Source organism: Myotis myotis, unplaced genomic scaffold (assembly GCF_014108235.1).
Source record: "Myotis myotis isolate mMyoMyo1 unplaced genomic scaffold, mMyoMyo1.p scaffold_m19_p_11, whole genome shotgun sequence".
In the NCBI taxonomy this organism is placed as follows: Eukaryota; Metazoa; Chordata; class Mammalia; order Chiroptera; family Vespertilionidae; genus Myotis; species Myotis myotis.
In genome coordinates, this window is record NW_023416315.1 from 54,885,021 (window position 1) to 54,907,016 (window position 21,996).

Sequence of the window (21,996 nt, forward strand, 5' to 3'; positions counted from 1 at the left end):
TTATTTCTGAAATACTGCCATTTGTGACAACATGGATCAGTCTTGAGACTATCTCACATTATTTTATTATGACATCATATCATCTCATTCATAAATCTTTCAGCCCATGTCTCGAAAAGAGAAGGATTATTAAACATATATACATAAATACATATACATACACACATACATGTATCCATACATACATATATACATCATATACATATATCTGTCAATATCATTGTCACACTCCCCAAAGTTCACAGTAATTCTTTACTATCATGTCTAACTTTTTATTGTGGACATTTTTCAAACATACAAAAAATAGAATAACATATTAAGCCCACATATGACCATCACTAAGCTTAAGAAATTATCAACATTTTCCCAATTTTGTTTCCTCTATCTCCCATACATTTTTTTGAGGAAGGTAGAGTGTTTTAAAGCAATTCCAGATAGCATGTCATTTTCCCATAAATACTTAAGAATTCATCTCTAATTCATATATATTTTGAAATGTTTCAGTCAGTTGTTAAATATTTTCTCATTTAAAAATGATAACGTCACCTTCACATTGCATATTTTCGTTTGTAGCAGAGATGGCTTTTTGCAGTTCCATGACATATACATAAAAAATAACACATCTGCCCTAACCGGTTTGGCTCAGTGGATAGAGCGTCGGCCTGTGGACTGAAAAGTCCCAGGTTCGATTCCGGTCAAGGGCATGTACCTTGGTTGCAGGCACATCCCCAGTAGGGGGTGTGCAGGAGGCAGCTGATCGATGTTTCTCTCTCATCGATGTTTCTGACTCTCTATCCCTCTCCCTTCCTCTCTGGAAAAAATCAATAAAATATATTAAAAAAAAAAATAACACATCGTAGAACTTAACCCTGTTTATGGATGAATTAGTTGATTTAGATACTGTTTCTCCCTCTCCTTACTCCTTGATACTAAAAAAATGCCTCGTTCATGGGCCTGTGATTTCTTTCAGTCCTTCAGTTTGTGCCTCCGAGCGTGGATACTGGCTTCTGCAACTTCACCCAGCGCATTGAGAAAGGCCTGATGATAGCGCTCTCCGAAGTGAGGAAACACCACCAGGGCACGTATAACCTCACGGTGCAGGTGAGAACAGCACTGGATGCAGAACAAGGTGCTTTAGTCTTTAAAGAGGCTAGTTTTATGTTTCGTTGGAGCTGCACTTAACCCTTGTTAATTCGCTCCAGTGGAGGGAATTCCATTCACGTGGATCTGAGTTGATCTCTTTTCTTGACATTGGAGTAGCATAACCAGGGAGCTCAGATCTGGTGAGCTGAGGAGAGATGAGTATATGCAGGAGATTCAAGAATGTTTTAAAAAGGAACCATATCAACCTGTAGCATATCCAGTGGGGGTAATGCCTAAATAAACTGTTGTTCCCTATTGTGGCATACCAGGAAGGCAGTGCTTCCCTTACAAACAGAGAGGCTAGCTACTGATCAAAGAACAGGTGTTGTATGTATTATATGGAAACTGCTGATATTTTTATATTTCTTTGATGTTTTTTCCTCCATCTTCTTTGTGTTCTCGTTCTGGAATTCGTATTAAATAGATTTTGGTGCTCCTGGGTTCACTTTTCATACCTCTTATGTTTTTAATCTCTTTTATAATTCCCTATTTTTACAGATTTTCTAAACTTTGTCCTCCAGGTCATTCATTTACTCTTCAATTGTGTTTATTATGTTACTCAATCTCTCTATTGAATTTTCTTTCAGCCATCACTTTTTCATTGTTCTCTGCTCCTTCATAAAATTTTTTTATTTCAGCCTTTCCTGCAGTGATTCAGGATTCTCTCATATGAGGATATAATGTCACCTTGAAAGTCTCTGAGAACATTAGTGTTTTTTAAAAGTTGTCTTTGGGTTCCATTCCCGGTCAGGGCACATGCCTGGGTTGTGGGCTCGATCCGATTTATTATTCTCTCTCATCACTGATGTTTCTCTCTCTCCCCCTCCCTCTCTCCCTCTCTCCCTCTCTCCTCCTTCCTCTCTGAAATCAGTACAAATATATTTTTAAAATAAAGTTGTCTTCTGTTTGCTGGGTTATCTTTATTTTCTTTGCAGCCATTGTACTGTGTCAATCTTGGCTCTTTGCTTTCGTGCTATCGGTTTTCTGTAAATGCCTGGAGACCATTGGTTGGTTGGTGTTGGAATGAAGGAGCAGGTGGTTAATTTTGGCAGCTCATTTGGCTTTCCCCTTCCGCTGTTGGGTTTGTTTCTCTGTCACCCTTGTGTCCTGATGGGAGATTCAGTGGAACACTGGGCACTGGGCAGACTCTGTTGGTGGTGGGCTTCTCTCTGGGGCCATGAGTGGTCAGAGACAGCAGACTGGGACCCCTGCCACCAGTGCAAGAAAAGGAAGTTGTGCCCGGGGATGGAGTGTGTTTGTATTTTTCAAGGCAGAGCTGCTTTTTCTTTCATTGTCTCTCCTTCTTTGTCTCTTGTGAACACTACTGACCCTTGCTTAGGGTTCTGACCATGGGTAAAATCTCTCGGTCTTCTCAGGCAGGGAGCTCATTGTCCTTAGGGAGCAGTGCTTTGAGCTATTTTGGGGGAGACGTGGCTGCTATTAGCATCTCTGTGTTGTCCTGGGTGTGGCTATTAGAAAGGAAAGAGGAGGGAGGAAATGGACTGGGCTCCTGGGCACACAGCCTTTAATTAATTATGGCAGCAGACTCTGGGTTCTTCTGGATCCCAACTGTGGAGCCTGAGCCTGTGTGTGTTCTGGGTCTTGGTCACTCCGTTCTGGTTTATATCAGCATGATCCCATCCTCTCCATTTTCCAGAAATTTGACAGAATCTCAGGTTTTCTTCCATTCTCAGTGCCGTTATGGACTTACACTTCTTTGTTCAGCTTTACTGTTCTTTCTGTGGGCTCTAGGATGGGAGGGGGAGGGGAAGGGGCTATACATACATGTGCTCAGTTCATCACTTAATGTAAAAAACGTTTTCACTATCCTGAGGATTTAAAGTATTGCAAAAGGGAACCAGGACATTGAAACCCGTTACTCTTCCTTTAAAAATGTTCCCTCTTTTTTTTTAAACCCTCATCCAAGGATATGTTTATTGATTTGGGCGGGGGTGGACGGGGGGGGGGGAGAGAGAGAGAGAGAGAGAGAGAGAGAGAGAGAGAGAGAGAGAGAGAGAGAGAGAGATGGATGGATGAGAGAGGTGAGAGAGAAACATCACTCAGTTGCCTCCTGTACACGCCCCCTACTGGGGATTGAACCCACAGCCTAGGTATGTGTGCCTCGACCAGGAATTGAACCTGCAACCTTTTGGTGTACAGGACAATGCTCCAACCAACTGAGCCACATGGCTAGGGCCAAAAATGTTCCCTCTTTTTGGGGAGAAAAAAATCGACGAGAGAAATTATAGTCAAGCTTTCAGCGGTCTGTTTTCATTTATTATAGAAACTGCTTTTGACTTCCTTCTTTCAGATCTTGAATATCACTGTGGGCTCTCCCAGGGTGGCGCCTCGCCGGGGCCCCGTGAACATCGTCTTTGCTGTTAAAGGCACACAGGGGTTCTGGAATGGGACGCAAGTGAGCGAGCTGCTCAGGAACCTGAGTGTGGTGGAGTTCAGTTTCTATCTGGGGTACCCGGTGCTCCAGATCGCCGAACGTGAGTACTGCTCTCCTGGCCGGCGCTGGGAATGCTGCTGTGAGCCTTTTGTTGGTGGCCCGCTTTTTCTCAAATGAAATGTTTAGCCGAAATCCAGAATATAAACCAGATACCTTTGGAACGTCTCAGAATCAAGCCAGGGTGGGCCTCCAGAGCCCTCCTCACCCTGGGCCTCGGTTTTTTTCTCTGTTGAGAGGAATGGGTGCTATTAAAGATTAGGCCAGTTCTGCAAAGGTGAAAAGAGGGTGGAGAACAGATCTCTGGTTGCCAGGGATGAGGGTGGGAGGAAAGCTAGATCACAAAAAGGGTAGCAGGAGGCAATTTGGGGGGGAGGATGATGAGATTGTTCTACATCTTTATTGTGGTGGTGGTTACATGACTCTATGCATTTGTCAAAGCCCATAAAACTAGACCCCCAAAAGAGTGAGACTTAAACAAACAAAACTTTTCTTCCTGGCAATTAGATTCACAGTGCAAATGGAGGGGGTTGGGAGTGGAAGAGACATTTACTTCCAAAACAAAAAAAGCAGTAGATTCCAGAGTTGAAGTCAGGCCAAAAAAAAAATCAAAATGGAACAGCCAAATGGTCTAGTGATTCTTCCTGTATTTAGTGTACTGTTAATTAAATGCTAAAGGATAACTTGTCAAGTGAAGCAGTAGACAGGGACATAATCGTTATTTACATCGAGCAACTTTCAGCTGTGTGTGTGACGATGGGGGTAAAATAATACGCTGGATGATAGGCCCGTCCCATGCAAGCCCGACAAGGGTCGCTTGGCCCGGAGTCACTGCTGGGAAACCCAGGGCCCTGAGGAACACAGTGTGAAAACTCACTGCTCTGGAGCAATGGCTTTTCAAGGGGATGGTGCGGGTGATCCTGGGACGCGGTGTCCCACGATGTCACTGGAGCAAGCCCTTCATTTCATTTTGTCCCTCTTTCCCCGTGAAACTAATGTGCTCCGAGACTGCTCACTGTCCACACCTTCACACCAGTCGGGCATTTTCTTCTTCCATATTTAGTGCTCAATCACATAGGAAAGGCAGTCCCTTGTGACTTACCCGGTGTTTCCTTTCTGACTGTGGCAAGCATGTTTTTTACAGATTGGTCTCCTTCCCTAACCCTTTCCTTTTTATAGCCTTCCAGTACCCGCAGCTCAACCTGTCTCAGTTGTTGAAGTCCTCGTGGGTAAGAACAGGTATGTGTAATGTGACACCATATTTTGGGAACTGTAATAAGAAGAAGTCTGTGCAGGGATATTAAGAATGATACTGCCTTTCCTGTTTCTCAGTCCTAAATTCAGGGCAAAGTGTACCTTAAATTCTTGGCAAAGAATGAATGAGAAAGGGATTCAGATTTGACTGTGGAACGTGTCCCACTGAGTTATGGCCCAAAAAGGGTTGGCTCCCTCTAAAATTCATATATCAAGTCCAGGGCAGTCTAACCGGAATTGACAGTATTCTGACCCAGAATAGGATGAGGTTCTGAAGCAAGGATCTTTTTTGTTTTTTTCTTTCTTTCTCTAAAAGCCTTATTTGTTTGGTTTTATAAGGACAAGGAAGGTAACTTGGTGAGCAAATAAGAAGCCTTTTTAAAAGTCTTGGAGACCTGGGTCAGATATTTACAGCTATGGCATTGCCAAATGAGACTTCCTCACCTGGTTATACAAAAGTGTAAGAGGTAGTAAGCTGCTCATTGGTGCCCGGTGTGTGAGCAGCACTGTGAGGAGCTAGTCATGGGAGGAAGCACATAGGTGGTGACAGTCACCATTTTGTGTTCCCGTACCTGCTAGTCCTTCTTGCTTCACATACAACATTCCATGGAAAGGCCCCACCTCTGCCTGGTACCGTGGCCTCATTTTCCAGATAGTTTTCCTAGCGGTTCAGTGACTTGCCCCTGGTCCTGTCTCAGGGGATTTGAGCCAGTGCTGGCTGAACAGAAAATCTGGCAGATTGTCTGCTTAGATAATCTTGTTTACAGCAGATGTCTGAAGACAGGCACCTTATCTTGAGTCAATTTATGAGACAAGATATGAACTTAAACCATTTCCAGAAATCTTGAAAATAAGTGCAAAATGTTTGATCTTGTGCAGGCCCTCTTAGCCGCCAAGCCCCTGTGCATTGCTGTGTTTCTGGGACTTCTGGCCACCAGCCCTTGTAGCACGTGGAGCTGGGAACTGTAGACAAGACTCGTGGGCAGCACTTCCGGGATTCTCCCTCGTTTTCCCCCTTTTTAATGTCTCCTCTCAAGGGCAGCGATTTTCAACCTGGGCGTCGCAAGAATTTTTAAAACCTGCAGCACCCATGCTATTTAGTTAGGGGCACTGACCTCTTTTCCCTTAAATTGTCAAGTAAAAAACTGACAGCAGCCAACACAACAATAACGATCCGGTGTGAATGAATCAAAATTATACTAATTATCTTTTCAGATTGCCATATTGCAGAATTTTAGTAATTAGTTTATGTGTGCCATGAGATGAAAAAGGTTGAAAATCGCTGCTCTAGGGATTGGCATTCTACAGTAACCCTATGCTACTTTCTCTTATACACTCACCCGTTTTTTCTGCCCCCGCTAACTCACTGAGGGGCCTGTGTGTGTTTCCATTTAAATGTAGTGCTCCTGGGCGTCGTTGAGAAGCAGCTCCAGAATGAAGTGTTTCAAGCTGAGATGGAGCGCAAACTGGCCCAGCTGCTGAGCGAGGTTTCCACCCGGAGGCGGATGTGGAGAAGGGCCACCGTGGCTGCCGGGAACAGCGTGGTGCAGGTACCCATGGAGGCCAGAGGAGGAGGGGAGGAGAGAGAGCAGGCTAACACTGTCCCGTGTTTTCATGCAAAGGAGAAAATTCTGACTGAGGTGGATTGCTATAGTAAGGTGGCACCTGAATGGGGTAGCATTTCAGTTCAACTAGAGTCTTAGACAAATATTTCCTGAGCCCTCAGTAAGTGGTCGGTACAGGAATGGACGTTATGGGGAGCACAGTGGAAGAATTGTGTTAGTGGATTGTCATGCCATCAGATGACCTTATTTTTCAAAAAATAATTTTTTAATACCCAGAATGTAATCAGTTGTAGAATGGTAATGTTACTCATAGCATCGTAGAGAGAACCATTCATCGGGAACAGGCCATAAGAGATCGGAAAGAGGAAAATGTTCTGCCCTCTATTCTAGCTCCTCCTTCTGCCCCCCCCCCCCCCCCCCGGTTGTCTCACATTGCTCAAATGTTCTTCACCCTGTAACTTGGCAGAGAGGTTACAAATGACAGATTCATTTGAGTCAAAAAGTGACCCATTTTAAAGTGCACAGGCTCACAGTGAGTTGGAGGTTGGGGCTGAGGTATATTCCATCTCAATGTGCATTAATGTTATTTTGGATTTTTCCTTTAACAACTGCTGCTTGTAGAGCTAGGAAAATGGGATATTTAGAACTGTGGCATTCCAGACAGGAAACCAGGGTGGGACCCAGACATGTCGGGGTGGGGAGGTTGATGGTTTAGGAGCACTAGAGAGAAGAATGGAGAACTGATGCTTGTGTTGGTGGGGGATTGTTGGCCTAGAGCTAGCATCATTGCCCCCAACTCTTTCACCAGGTTTCCCCTGTAAGCATTGCTCTTTATTTCCCCTCCCACAGAGGTGGTGGTTAGGTTTCTAAAATAGTTCCTTTGCTGGATGCAATAGAATACAGAGGAACTTGCCCTAGTCGGTTTGGCTCAGTGGATAGAGCGTTGGCTTGCGGACCTAAGGGTCCCCGGTTTGATTCTGGTCAAGGGCACATGCCTGCATTGCGGGCTCGGACCAACATGCAGGGGGTAGCCAATCAATAATTCCCTCTCATCATTGATGTTTCTATCTCTCTCTGCCTCTCCCTTCCTCTCTGAAATAAATAGGGATGTATTAAAAAAAAAAAAATGGAAAAATATCCTTGGGTGAGGATTAAAAAAAAAAATACAGAGGAACTTAAAAACTAATAAAAATTGAGAGTAATATTATGGTAATTAATATAACTATAAAACAAATATATATGAATATAAAATAAATAAAAATGAAAATAAATTATAAAAGGTTGGCCTTATTCAGTAGCCTTGGCTTCACAGAACTCAAGGTCTGGGTAGAGGTTAATAAATGCACATAATGCAGTTATAAAGCACCATCAGATGACATGATGAGGTGCTACATTAGATTGGAAGGCTCCATAAGGAATATTGGATTTGTGAACATTAACCAAACTACCCCATGGTAACGGTGCCATCTGATGGGTTGCTTAGAAACCGTGCCCTGCTTCTCATCTGCATTTGAGACAAGGACTTAAGTGCAGAGCACAGGACCCTTCAGACATGTTTGTAAAAGTGAAAGTATTAAAACAATCTAAATGTCCAGCATCTGGGGAATGGGTAAATAAATTGTCGTGACCTTTTATATGTTGGAATATAGTGCAGCCATTGTCATTTTTTTAAGTTAGTGAGCAATATAGAAAAATCTTAAAGAGAGGCTGTAAAAGAATGTATGCAGTTTAATCCAAATGTTAACGTAAAATCCATGAAAAAATTAATGGAAGGAAATATGCCAAAATATTTACAGTGATTTTCTTTGGTTGAATTTGAGGTGATTTTCATTTTATTCATTATATATTTTCCTTCGTGCTTTTCGAAATTTCTCCAATGAACATGTAATTTCTATAGTGAACTTGTGATTTTAATCAGAAAATAATTTTTTATACTAAGTATTTTATTTGTATGCTGCTGCCAGTGTATATAAAATAATCATTCTTGTGAAATAGAAATTCATGAAAATTCAGAGAGGTAGATGTTAAGGACTAACAAAAGCAGAAGTTTGTGTAGTATGAAACATGTTATAGGGTAAGCTTTTTATACAGGCTTCAGATTTAGCTCTCTGACTACTCACCAGTTCAAGAAAAGTGGTTTAGAACGCCTTCAAAATTCATTTTACTACAAGAAGGAACAAGCTTTCTGGGGTCTGAAGGGATTGGTACTTGAAGATACTCCAGTCAGCGGGAGGTCAGCATTCTGCAGACAGAATTGTTTCAGATCTGCAGCTGCCTGGGAAACCTTCATGCGTTGAGCCCAGCCTCCAGCCTCCAGCCAGAGCTGTTGAACCACTTTCTTCATAGCGGTGACACTGGAGGAACCAGACATGGTGCATGCGAGCGCCGGGCAGATTGGTTGGTAGCGGGTCGCAGGTCTGCGGGGGCCAGATGGCGGGGCAGCAGAAATAATTTTAAAAATGAAATTGAAAATGTTGCCCAAAATGATGACTCTGTCACACCGTGGTTGCATGGATTCCTGCTAGGAGTCTGATAAGAGGTCACCCAAAGAGATGCTGGAATGAGCTTTTCCTGACTGTGATTGACTTGCTTTTTATTTTTTTTTTAAAATTTTTATTGGTTAAAGTATTACATATGTCTCCTTTTTCCCCGATTGACACCCCCTCCAACCACTCCCTCTCCCCAGTAGACTTGCTTTTTAGTAGCCCTTTGTTAATAGTCATCCTGAAGACTAATAAAAAATTAATACCACTCAGGGACAGGAGTAGGTGATTAGGGAACAGAAGTGGTCAGGGAACTGGCCTAGAAACACCAGAGGGCAGGACCGATGAGCACATCTCAGGATGGAGAGGCATAAAGAACGGTTTCTCCAGGGATGAGGGTTTGGATCCGTGTTGTTAAGGATCTTTATATAAGAAGGTGTTCGCAGTGAAATCATGAAGTTGTTGATTGGCCAGAAGTTTCCAGTGGTGAGGGAGTCTAGCAGCCGTGTCTGGAGTGCAAGGCAGCGTTACAGCCCTGCACACGTGGCTAGAAAAGTGGCAGCTCTTTTGCCAGTAGCAGGTGCAGAGACGAAAGGTTCTAATTGCGTGTCTGAAATAGAGGGCTCGGAGTCACGGTGGATCACTTACTCAGAACACCAGTCAGCGTCCTCCTGGAGTCTGAATGTGCAATAGAATTGTTGCATATTAATAAGAGAAATAGCACAGAATAGAAAACTCTATTTATGTGAAACTGTGACCTATCAAATGTACCAATTTCTGAAGTGCTAATGTAAAGGACTACCCTGAACACCAGAGAGATACAGATTTTGGAACAAATCAAAGTACTATTTAATCCGGCAAATTATGTATTTATGAGATTTTTTTTCCAGCTTGATTGAGATACAGTTGACGTAGGACATTGTGTAAGTTTAAGGGGTGCAATGTAATGATGTGACATAAGTACGTATTGCGAAATGATTACCGCAGTAAGGTTAGTTAGTTAATACACCCATTGCTCACAGTTACTTTTGTGTATGTGTGTGTGGTAAGAACATGTAAGGTCTATTCTCTTAGCAAGTCTTAAGTATACAGCATAGTATCATTAACTGCATTCTCCATGCTGTATATTAGATCCCCAGACATAAAACTAGAAGTTGGTTCCCTTTGACAACCTGTACCCATTACCCTCAAGCCCAGCTTCTGGAAGCCACCAATCTACTCTGTGAGTTGCCTTTTTTTTTTTTTTTAAGATTCCACATATAGATGAGATCATACAGTATGTGTCTTTGACTTAAGTCACTTAACATAATGCTATCAAGGTCCGTCCATGTTGTTATAAATGGCAGGATTTCCTGCTATGTTTATGGGTGAATATTATTCCATTTTTTTTGTACGCTACATTTTCTTTGTTCACCCATACATACACACTTACGTTGTTTCCATGTCTTGGCTGTTGTGAATAATACTGCAGTGAGTATGAGGGTGCAGATATCTCTTCAACACAGTGAATTCATTTCCTTTGGATATTTACCCAGAAGTATAATTGCTGGATCATAGGGTAGTTCTATTTTTTTAAATTTGGAGGAACTGCCATACTATTTCCCATAATGGCTGTACCAATTTATATTCCCACCAACAGTGCACTAGGGTTCCCTTTTTATAACATCCTACCAGCACTTATCTCTTGCTTTTTGGTATTAGCTATTCTGACAGGTATGAGGTGATATCTCATGGTGGTTTTGATTTGCATTTTCCTGATGACTAAGATGTTGAGCACCTTTTCATATGCCTGTTGGCATTTGTATGTCTTTGGTAGAAAAATGTCTATTCAAAAATTTTTTTTTTTGCTATTGAGATGTATGAGTTCCTTGTATGTTTTGGATATTAAACCTTTATCAGATATATGATATGCAAATATTTCTCACATTCCATAGGTTGCCTTTTCATTTTTGTTGATTGTTTCTTTTGCTGTGTAGAAACTTTTTAGTTTGATGTAGTTGCGCTTGTTTATTTTTGCTTTTGTTGCTTGTGCTTTGGGTCTCATATCTAAAAAATCTTTGCCAAGACCAGTGTTAAGGAGCTTTTTTCACTGTTTCCTTCTAGGTGTTTCATGGTTTCAGGTATTACACTTAAGTCTTTCCATTAAGAACTAATTTTGTGAGTGATAAGATAAGTGGTCCAGTTTTATTCTTTTGCATGTGAATATCTGGTTTTCCTAACACTATTAATCAAAGAGACTGTCTTTTCCCATTGAGTATTCTTGGCTCCTTTGTCAGCAGGGTCTTTGTGGTTCCATATACAGTTTTGGATTATTTTCTCTATTTCTGTAAAAAATGCCATTGGAATTTTGATAGGGATTGCATTGAATCTCTACTTTGGGTAATATGGACTAATATTTTAACAATATTAATTCTTCTTATATGTGAACATGGAATATCTTTCTATTTATTTGTGGTTTCTTCAATCATCAATGTCTTATAATCTTTAGTGTACGTATTTTTCACTTGCTTGGCTAAATTTATTCCCAAGTATTTTCTTATTTTTGATGCTATTGTGAATGGCACTATTTTCTTTATTTCTTTTTCAGATAGTTCATTGTGAGTTTATAGAAATATAACTGATTTATTTCATTGTGTTGAGTTTGTACCCTGCAAATTTACGAATTCATTTATTAATTTTAATAGTTTTTTGGTAGAATTTTTAGTTTTTTTTTTTTTAATTTGTAAGATCATGTCATCTGCAAGCAGAGACAATTGTTTGTCTTCCATTCTGATTTGGATGCCTTGTATTTGTTTTTCTTGCCTGATTGCTGTGGCTAGGACTTCTGTAGTGTCTAGATTGTCCAATTTGTTGGTGTATCATTATTTATAGTAGTCTCTTTTGATCCTTTCTATTTCTGTGGTATATGTTGTAATACCTCCTCTGTCATTTATAATTTTTGAGAACTCTTACTTTTTCTTGGTTAGTGTAGCTAAACGTTTGTTAATTTTGTTTATCTTTTCAAAGAACCAACTCATTTTGTTAAACTCTTCTATTGTTTTCCTGTTCTCTATTTGATTTATTTCTGCTATAATATTTATTATTTCCTTCTGCTAACTTTGGGCTTAGTTTTTTCTTCATACTCTAGTTCCTTGAGTTGTAAATTGATTGCTTATTTGAGATATTTCTTTTTCATGGTGTATACATTTATAGCTATAAACATTATTATAACTGTTTTTGCTTCATCTCATAAGTTTTGGTATGTTGTGTTTCTGCTTTCATTTGTTTTAAGATATTTCTTATTTTTCTTTTGATCTTTTCTTTGGTCCATTGGTTGTTTCAGGAGTGTGTTGTTTAATTTCCACGTATTTGTGAATTTTCCAGCTTTCCTTTTATTATTGATTCTAATTTCACTATTGTGGTCTGTAAAGATACTTGATAAAATTTCTTGAGTTTGTTGAGACTATTTTTGTGGCCTAGTATATGGTCTAGCCTAGAAACTGTTCTGTGTGCCCTTGGGAAGAATGTGTATTCTGCCATTGGATGTAATTTTCTGTGTATGTCTCTTAGGTTTCTTTGGTCTATAGTGTTGTTCAAATCTTCTGTTTTCTTATTGATTCTCTGAATGACCTGTCCATTATCGAGGGTGGGGTCTTAAAGAATGTATCAGAGTTTTTATCCCAAGGGCAGTGGTTCTCAAACGTTGATGATTTTGCTCCTCCCAGGGCACATTTCGGCACTGCCTGGAGACATTCTGCTTGTCACAACTGGTGGTGGTGGTGGTGGTGGTGGGGGGGGGGGGACGTGGCTGTTACCTCTGGCTTCTGGCAAGTAGAGGGAAGGGATGCATCTAAACGTCTTATAGTGCTCAGTACAGACCTTCACATCTAAGAATTACCTGGACCAAAATGGCAGTAGTACCGAGGTTGAGAAGGCCTGTCCCAGAAGAACAGAGAGAAAATACTGACAGATTCAAGAAGCAATCAGATAGAACCACTAATAGTTCCTCTGTGGTTGATGCTATGAGGACAGGAGCATCCTCCCATGACACATTGGAGCTTCTTGGTAGATTCCCGGACTGGCAGCCTGTGGTCTGTGTACCCTCCTGGCCTTTTGTCTCAGAGAAGCCTTCGAGCAATCCGAAGCGCCTTTGCTATTCTACACAGCGGAACTTGCATCTTAACGGTCCCTCTTCCCAGCAAGAGAGCATGGTAGGGATTCCGGAACCCGAAATAATGCAAGGAGCTTACGATGAGGATGAATAAATGCTGAATAACACAGTCAAGGTTGAGTGCCCAGAGAAAGGGCATCTGGACACATGACTTCTCAAATGCCAATGGTGTCCGTTGTCTTTCAGGTGGTAAACGTGTCGCGGCTGGAGGGAGATGACGATCCCGTGCAGCTCATCTACTTTGTGGAGGATCAAGACGGAGAACGACTCAGTGCAGTCAAGTCTTCAGACCTGATCAACAAGATCGACATTCAGAGAGCAGCCATTATCTTGGGTTACCGAATTCAAGGCGCTGTTGCCCAACGTAAGTGCCCGAGGCTTGGCCCCTGAGTAGCCATCTGCGCTGTGCTGTGATGGGCTCAAAGGCCAGTCTTTTCCTGACGGTGAACTCTGAGTTTAAAGCATTCTTAGGTGGCTGCAGTAGACCTATGTCTTACACCATATTACTAAGTGGCACTTACATAAGATGTCAGTTGTTAGAATGTATTTGAAAGGACCTTTATTTCCATTGCTTGTGGTGATAGCCTTCACTGCCTTTTTTCCTACCTAGTATTTTGTATTCATAGCATTCTACTAGTGAGTTATAGTAACGTAAGTTTACTTTAGTACTTTTTCCCCTACTCTGGTCCTATTTCTCGTTTCAAAAATTTGTCTTAGGTAAAATAACGTGTTTTCTCTGTATTTATTCCAGAATCTTACATGTCATTTTGAACGTTGGTGGGGACAGTGAGTCACGCAGGAAGCCGGGCGGTGCCCTCTGCATTTATTGGCTTCCTTCTGGGTCTTTCCACACAAAGAAGCCCTTGATCCTCACCCTTTTCAATCCTGTTTGCCTCCCACCCTCGCCTCACACCGCTCCACTATTTAGAAAGAGGTTATTTTGATATTTCTTTATTATTTTTGGAAGATACGAGGCCCCTGTCCCCTGGCAAAGGCTGCTCTCAGTACTTTTTTCCAACTCACAGATTTGGGGTATTTAAAATTAAGAAAAGGAGTGGCACGGAAGAGTGTTTTTCTCTCTAAATATACCTTTATGAATCAGAGTGCTATTTTAATGTGACTGTTTTTCCTTTATGATCCTGAGAGCAATTCCTTTCAAAGCTCAGTGATAGTTGCTCCCAACAGTAAAGGGTAGGTGAGTGGTTAGAAGGGACTCAGCATCAGAGAACATTGGAAAACTCTATAGAGCAAATAGGTAGGTAACAAAGGCAGTTTTTAAAATGACAGCTTTGAAATGATTTTTGGCAATAGAGGATTCTTCATGGAATCCATACTTGTCCCTGGACACTAACCAGAAAGAGGGCTAATGGGCACACTTTCTCCATTTTGTAAAAGATGATGGGAGACTTAAGGCAAATAACCACTGGTGGTGTGTGTATTTGAGATGTAATTGTATGTTAGTGTGTTCTATTTCAAAGCAGTGAGAAAAAATAAAGCACGTACTTACATTTTTTTTTTTCATATATGACATTCCTGGTTGTCGGAGCGGTGTCCCACTCCAGAGAAACACTGCACTTTTTAAAAAGATGAATTGGTCCTGGCTGCTGTGGCTCAGTTTGGTGCATGGATGGGCGATCCATGTACCAAAAGGTTGCTGGTTTGATTCCCAGTCAGGGCACATGTCTGGGTTGTAGGCTCAGTTGATGTTTTGCTCTCACATCTCTCTCTCTCTCTCTCTCTCTCTCTCTCTCTCTCTCTCTCTCTCAAAAATCAATAAAAATATTTAAAAACAAAGATGAATTGCAGCAGGGTATGGGCACTTTCCAGCTCACTTCCACCTGTGGTGATAGTTTTTCTTTGCACCTCTCTTTCCTCCTTTTCGTGCCAAAAACCACAGGGGTAACAGTCTGGGATTGGAATCCTATCCAACACCAGGGCAGCCCGAGGCAGCTGCGGGCCCTGGGTCAGGGCCTCGTTGTGATCAACGGTGCCTCTCACAGGGTGTCACTAGGTCAGGACTAAAAAGAACATCTAGTTGTCCCAGCCTCTCAGTGTGATTCTGTCCTTCCTTCTATATTGTTTGTTGTTTTCATGCAAAATGAGCTATATTTAGGCCAAATTTAAAGGTACAGATTTTTATCACTGTTTCCTGCGTAGGCTCTGCTCTGGAACTCGGGCCTCCATCAGTGTGTGTGCTGTAGAGCAGCGGTTGCCAACCGGTGTTCGCGGACCACTGGTGGTCTGTGAGGTCCGAAAGGTTGGCGACCGCTGCTGTAGAAGCCCACTTCCCTCCCTCCCTCTCTCCGGAGCCTCAACCCAAACTTAAAGCAGCACGGAGAATTGTTTGTGTTGTTACACCCTTGAGCAGAAACCTTTCGATCCCATGGCATGTGTTATAGTGGACGTCAAAAGAGCACCAAGTGTGGTCCCTGCCCATGATGACTGAGATGTATTTGAAAAGATGAGACTTAGAGCCATGACCATATTGATGTATCAACGTGGTACATGTATGTAATAAAATACACCTTAAAAGAAATAGTAAGATCCTGCCTGCAAGACAGACACAACCAGAACAGAAGGCAAAGGTGAAGCCTGGAGAGGTGGCTATGAGCCAGCCCCAGTGGATGAGGAGGTTGGGCACAGAGGAGGGGTATTTTGGTTTTCTGAGCCTGGTGACTGGAACCTGAGCTTTAAGAAAGCTGAGTCCTCTGAGGGATGAGTAGGGAGGGCCCAGTCCTGGGAGACAGGGTTAGGGGAAGGAACTGGGAAAAGAAGTTGAGAAGGACGGAGTAATTGAACCATAATTGTCTAAGGCCGTGGAAGATGGGGGGCTGGGGCGGGGGTGGCAGGAAGGGTGGGAGTGGTAGATTCCAAGTAAGCTTGACTTAATTTTACTTTAGTGTTATTATTATTTTAAAAACAAGCTCTGACCAGTTTTATTAAAGAACAGTTTTGCACAACTTGCTTTTCTCCAGGCTGTCCTGGCGTGCTTCTAATGATTTCAGAACCACCTGGATCAATGCTCGCCAGGCTGCACACTCTAGTGCAGAGGTTCTCAACCTTCCTAATGCCGCGACCCTTTAATACAGTTCCTCATGTTGTGGTGACCCCCAACCATAAAATTATTTTCGTTGCTACTTCATAACTGTAATTTTGCTGTTATGAATCGTAATGTAAATATCTGATATGCAGGATGTATTTTCATTGTTATAAATTGAACATAATTAAAGCATAGTGATTAATCACAAAAACAATATGTAATTATATATGTGTTTCCCGATGGTCTTAGGTGACCCCTGTGAAAGGGTCGTTCAACCCCCAAAGGGGTCGCGACCCACAGGTTGAGAATCATTGCTCTAGTGTTTTCCACATGCTGTGCCCAGTCCGGTCTTATTGCCACTGTGGTGATGGACCCCAGTCCCGGCCAATATGGCATAGTCTCTCTTTCGGATCCCCTGAAGGCTGGGTGCCGCTGGCAATGATGACCAGTTTCGCTTTGCCTTGTCTGATCATTTTCAGAGTCTGCTTGTACCCCAGCACGTACTGGCCACTTTTCAAAACGTGTTGGAACCTAGAGTCGATCGGCTCCAGTGACTTTTTGTCTTCTTCACGGCCACCATCTTCCTGCTTTGGGTGTGGGGTGGCCTCCAACCAAGAGCAGCCGCCAAGATGCCTGGGGAGGGAGAGAGGAAGTGATTAAATATGATTTTAAAATTGACAGCTGGTACCTTGGGTAAATCAGTTTTGATTAAAAGCCATGTTTCCAGGGTTTAGGGAGAGACACGGGTGAGGAGATAAGACAGGGCTTGGAGCGTGTATTTAGGATTTCTACTTTTTGGTATGGAAGCATTCCTGCCGTGAGAATTGAGTGGGAGCTGGTAGAATAAACTGAGAGTCAGGAGATCTGACGTTAACCTAGCTTCGCCATTGAAGTAGCCGTATTGCTTTAGGCATGTCCTATCTCTCACCGTGATCCCTAACCCATCTACCACATAACCGTCTGTGTTGTGCTTGTTTACCTCGTCGCGTTTCCTGTCCTCAGGAGATCATAGCCTTTAACCCGCTGCCTTGGGCTGGAATGACAGGAACTTCCCAGGTGTCTCCTAGGAGAAGGCACGCTCCCTGCCCCGAAGGGCTGTCCAGAGAGCGTGTCGCTGAGAGACCTTCCTTCCTTGTCCGCAGCCGTGGACAGGGTGAAGCGGCCGTCGCCGGAGTCCCAGAGCAACAACCTCTGGGTCATCGTCGGTGTGGTCATCCCCGTGCTGGTGGTCATGGTGATCGTCGTCATCCTCTACTGGAAACTCTGCCGCACGGACAAGCTGGACTTCCAGCCCGACGCTGTGGCCAGCATCCAGCAGCGCCAGAAGGTGAGGGCACATCCCCGGCGGGCGTGCATGCGTCTCGCAGGCAGAGATGGGGAAGCCCAGGCTCTCGATACCGAAAGAGAGCCATTAGGGACATCTTTTGGGGTTAATGGTGGTGTCCCTTTGCCTTCGCATCTGCTTGCTGAGGCCCTCGTTCTTCTGTAGTATGAACTGTTTGCAGGAAGGTGAAGCTGTGCAAAGGCTTAGCCAGGCCTTCGAGAACCCTGACTTCCACTGAGATGTTGTTTTTGAGACCATCAGCTAGATCTCATCTGTTCTGGGTATGAGTTCTAATGTCTTTTAACCCTGGATGTCTTCAGAGAATAGGGACAAAGGGAGATTTTTCTCACATCTGTGTGTCTCTTTCTTCCATACACCACTTCCCTGGATGGCTCCTTTATTTTCCATCCACCTGTTGCAAGCTCACCTGTCCACCTTGATCGAGAGCACTTAGTCATTAAAGGATGGTAATGCATGCCATAAACATTTCAACTTAAAATATACGAATAGGTATTTAATTGACATCCTTCAACATAGCTCTTTTTTCTTTTTCTTTTTTATTAGTATCTGTCTGCTGAGAGGAATTCTCTGTGGTCTTTCTTAGAATAAATGCCCATCAGTGCCGTTTCCAGTTTGGGTTTCTTTAAAGAGCAAAGCAACCAGAGTGCCAAGTTCCCCAGGTTTTATAACCCTCCCTCTTCCCGCCCTGCCGTCTTTTCGAATTGACTTCCAATTTGACAACAGCTCCTTGTCCACGTCTCCTAAAGCGTTCAGTTTCGTTTTTATAGTGGCAGCAGTTCTCTTCTCACATGTTCCACCAGTTTCTGCAGTATTTAATGGCCACATGCAAGTTTCAGAGCAATGACATTGACTCTTGGTCGGTATCTAATTCACCTGGTGTGAGCAGTAACATGCCACGTACGCGAGAACTCACTCCCTGCCGACATTCAGCATCATGTGAGATCAGCCATTGCTAAGGGAGTGGACGTGGTCATGACCATATGTATTTATTAACATGTACCTTCTACTCAAAAAGTTAGAGGACTCACTCAGCTCTAAAAGTTGGGTAAGAAAAAGCAAATAAGAAACAAAGAATTGCCTGGTTCACCTTTGAATTTTATTCTGATTGTGTGAGTATAAAAAATTCTGGGCATTACAAACCTAGACCTGCTGAATGAAAAATAAGTATTGTTTTTACATTTATTTCAGGTCTGTAAAGGCAAACGAAGAATATTCCTTTTCTTATGAATTAACTAAGAAATGCAAAATCTTTATTAAGTTGCAAGTACATGGTTATCAAGTATGTTGGAGGCATTTTATACTTCAGTATTCTAGTTGTTACGTGTCTTCATGTATTTTTCCCCTACTTTGCCAAGGTTGTTTTGTGGTTAGACAAATGAATGGCACGGAAAAAAAACCTGGAAAAAAAATTCCTTGCTATTCCAAATGATTCAGAGTGTGAATTTCATTGTCAGGAGATCAGCAATAGATTTGGAAAGTTTTTGTTCTGGTGCAGAGTCCGGTTTCAGAGAGATGTAACCAGTGCAGACGGCTGTGCATTTAGGTCTCTGGTTCCTCAGTTCCTAATGTAAACACTCACTGTGGGAGCCCATCCATTATCTGTTACTTCAAGAAGCTATCAGAGGACCGCATCTCTGAGGTCAAAACAGGGTAGTCCCCAAGCTTTCTCCACCTCCCACTTTTACTTCCGAAATATTGTCACATCCCAGATGTGGCTGTGAAGCAAAGGGGCAGAGTTTCCAACGGAAACGCCAGCCTTTGGAGTTGCTCAGGCGTTTTACAGGGAAGGCCTTCTGCGTGGAGCCTCCCCAAGAGACGGAGTGTCTTGCTCAGAGGGCAGCACCCCGACGTTTCAGAAGCACGGGCTTTGTTTTGCTGGCACAGGAGCCCACCGTCTAGCCCAGGGGTGGGCAAACTTTTTGACTCGAGGGCCACAATGGACTCTTAAACTGGACCGGAGGGCTGGAACAAAAGCATGGATGGAGTGTTTGTGTGAACGAATATAAATTCAAAGTAAACATCATTACATAAAAGGGTACGGTCTTTTTTTTCAATAGTTTTATTCATTTCAAACGGGCCGGATCCGGCCCGCGGGCTGTAGTTTGCCCATGGCTGGTCTAGACTTATCAAGTGTTTTCAGTAGGAAAAGGATGGTCACCGAGGTGACTGTAAGAGTTCCTCTGCTTTTCTGGGTGCCTTTCTGTTTTCTCTCTCTCCCTCCTGCTCACCCCACCCCTGACGCTGCCTCCCTGCGACTCTGAAATCTTGTTCAAACCCCAGAGCTATGAACATCTGGAAACAATCAATCTGGTGAGTGAAAATCCACACCCCCTTCCCCTGTAAGGAAAAGGAAACCTCTTCAGATTGTCTGGGAGTCGATTAGGTTTGAAATAGGATAGAGGGAGAGGCCTTTCTGTCATATTTGGAAGCAGGGTTCTTGCTTCTTTCTAATAATAAAGAGAAACACCCTAACCTGTGCCTTTCTTTTCATCTGTGTTCTCTTTAATCTGGAGCCTAAAGTCACCACTTGTCACTGTTCCCCACAGACCTCCAGCTTGGACCCGCCTCGCCTCGCAGAGGTTCCACTTAAGGATACGGATGGCATGGGCTACCTGCTGCTGGTCCCATGGGAACTTGTTTCTTCCTCTGGGGACAGGCCACTCCCTGTTGTTGGCGCAGGACTGGAGCTCTGTTCCTGGCCGGCTGGCACCGTGGGCCGCCAGGCGGAGCTGCCTCAGAATGGCATGCTCATTCACCAGACACTGAGCATGTGCTCAGAGCCGAGCAGGCCAGGCTGGGTGACAGGCACAGATGACATGCAGTCCTGCTCTCGAGGGCTTTGGTACGGGAGGAGGACAAGGCTACAGTGGCCGACGCAGTCACAGTGTCAGTCCTCCGAGGGTGCTGCAGGAGCGGGGAGCAGGGGCCACCTCTGTCTTCCGAGAGGAGGTGATGCAGGGCTGATGGGCAGGGATGCAGCCAGATGAAGTGGGCCCGGGCGGAGGGAAGGGCACAGAGCTCGAGAAGGCTGGGGCAAGGTTGTATGGAAGGGCACAGCTGAAGCTTCGGAGACAGAGGCAGGCAAGAGCCAGACTTGGAGAGGTTTGTAGGACATGTAAGGGTGGGAAGGGATGCTGTAGGTAGTGGGGACCCACTGAATGGTTTTCGGCAGGGAGAGTAGCTGGAGTGTCTGTCGGTTTGGGATGGTCACTTCGGGGACAGTGTGGCCAGTGGATTGAAGAGATGCTCAGCCAAGTTCAGCTTGGCCTCTGTGATTGCTCTTCGATTCTCTGCAAGGATCCCATGAGGCCTCACGCAGGTGTTTCTAGTTCACCCGCAGTCAGGTGACCATGACCTGCTGTGGCCTGGGGGCAGCAGAATCTTGGAGCACTGCTCTCCCAGACTCGAGACTTGAGGGTGGCAGGGCCCCACGCAGACACACACACGGCAACAACTTCGCCTGGTCCTCACCACTGTGGAGACGCCACGTGGTTGTTGTGAGCTTTCACAGGCCACAGCCATCCAATTGTAAACGCTTAACGCATTCTCTTCGAGATCGCAGATTTTCATTTAGGCTCTGCTGGGATTGCTCTGTGGTTTCCTTTGTCATCTTAGTGCTCCTTTCCAGGGTTCAGACTCACCGAGTACTGGGGACTTCACTCTGTCTTGTCCCATCTGGGTCGTATTATATTTATGGCTCACGTGTTTTAAAATTCATCAGGCGTCTCGCCTGTTACTTGGCTGACCTGCTCCACAAGGCCTTCCTAACTTGTCAGTGACATATTCTGGTTGGGTACTGATCCCAGGGCCTTTCCCCTTTGTGATATATTAAAGAAAGAAGGAACAGCCTGGCCAGTGTGGTTCAGTGGTTGAAGGGTTGACCTATGAACTAGGAGGTCACGCTTAGATTACCTGTCAGGGCACATGCCTGGCTTGGGGCTTGAATCCCCAGTAGGGGGAGATGGGGGAGGGGCATGCAGGAGGCAGCTAATTGATGATTCTCTCTAATCATTGATGTTTCTATCCCTTTCTCCCTCTCGCTTCCTCTCTCTGAAATCAATAAAACATAATTTTTAAAAAAGGAACAAAAGAGCTATCCTTACTCAGAAGTAACTGGGTCCTAAATGAATATTAAAGCACTAATTAATCGCCACCCTTCTTTTATAAGATACGAATTCAGGTTTATTCTGCATATGGAAGTTGGAGACACAGTACATCCAGACTTAACTTTAGATTAAAAAAAAAAAAGAAATAGAAAAAGTGTACCAGAAAGTAGGGTTGAAATGAAAGTAGCTAATTCCATGAGTGTGTGTGTGTGTGTGTGTGTGTGTGGGGAGGGGGGCAGTGATTTCTGTAATTTTTTCCTTCTGTGTGTAAATGGCTTTTGTTTTGTGGGTAAGTACAGATTAGTTGCCAAATTTCTATGTTGTGGAAGGTGGTGACTCACAGAGCCTGTGGGAAGTCTAAGGATCTAATGGGTATATTTAGAGGTGTTAGTGGGACTCAACCAGAAGCAATAGGGCTTCAGGGCTGTGGTGGATGTTTCATTTATGGCAAACACCCT

At 43.6% G+C, this 21,996-nt stretch overlaps 2 protein-coding genes and 1 pseudogene across 3 annotated transcripts in view; 1 reads left to right on the forward strand and 2 right to left on the reverse strand.

Annotated features, from left to right (window-relative positions):
- KIAA1549 (KIAA1549 ortholog) overlaps positions 1-21,996 on the forward strand; it is a 129,800-nt gene that overhangs the window by 59,485 nt on the left and 48,319 nt on the right. For both annotated transcript variants that reach the window (XM_036329004.1, XM_036329006.1), the window contains exons 5-10: positions 971-1,101; positions 3,455-3,638; positions 4,775-4,834; positions 6,251-6,399; positions 13,234-13,411; positions 17,230-17,414. In XM_036329004.1, coding sequence (XP_036184897.1) covers positions 971-1,101; positions 3,455-3,638; positions 4,775-4,834; positions 6,251-6,399; positions 13,234-13,411; positions 17,230-17,414 — 887 coding nt within the window. The remainder of the gene's footprint in view (positions 1-970; positions 1,102-3,454; positions 3,639-4,774; positions 4,835-6,250; positions 6,400-13,233; positions 13,412-17,229; positions 17,415-21,996) is intronic.
- LOC118666631 (guanine nucleotide-binding protein G(I)/G(S)/G(O) subunit gamma-5-like) lies at positions 8,579-8,785 on the reverse strand. Its single transcript, XM_036329078.1, has one exon. It carries the CDS (start codon positions 8,783-8,785, stop codon positions 8,579-8,581), a length of 207 nt encoding a protein of 68 aa, XP_036184971.1.
- Positions 15,574-17,041, reverse strand: LOC118666530 (annotated as a pseudogene).

Coding starts and splice junctions, on each gene's coding strand:
- LOC118666631 (XM_036329078.1), bottom strand. CDS start 8,785: ATGTCTGGTTCCTCCAGTGTCACCGCTATGAAGAAAGTGGTTCAACAG.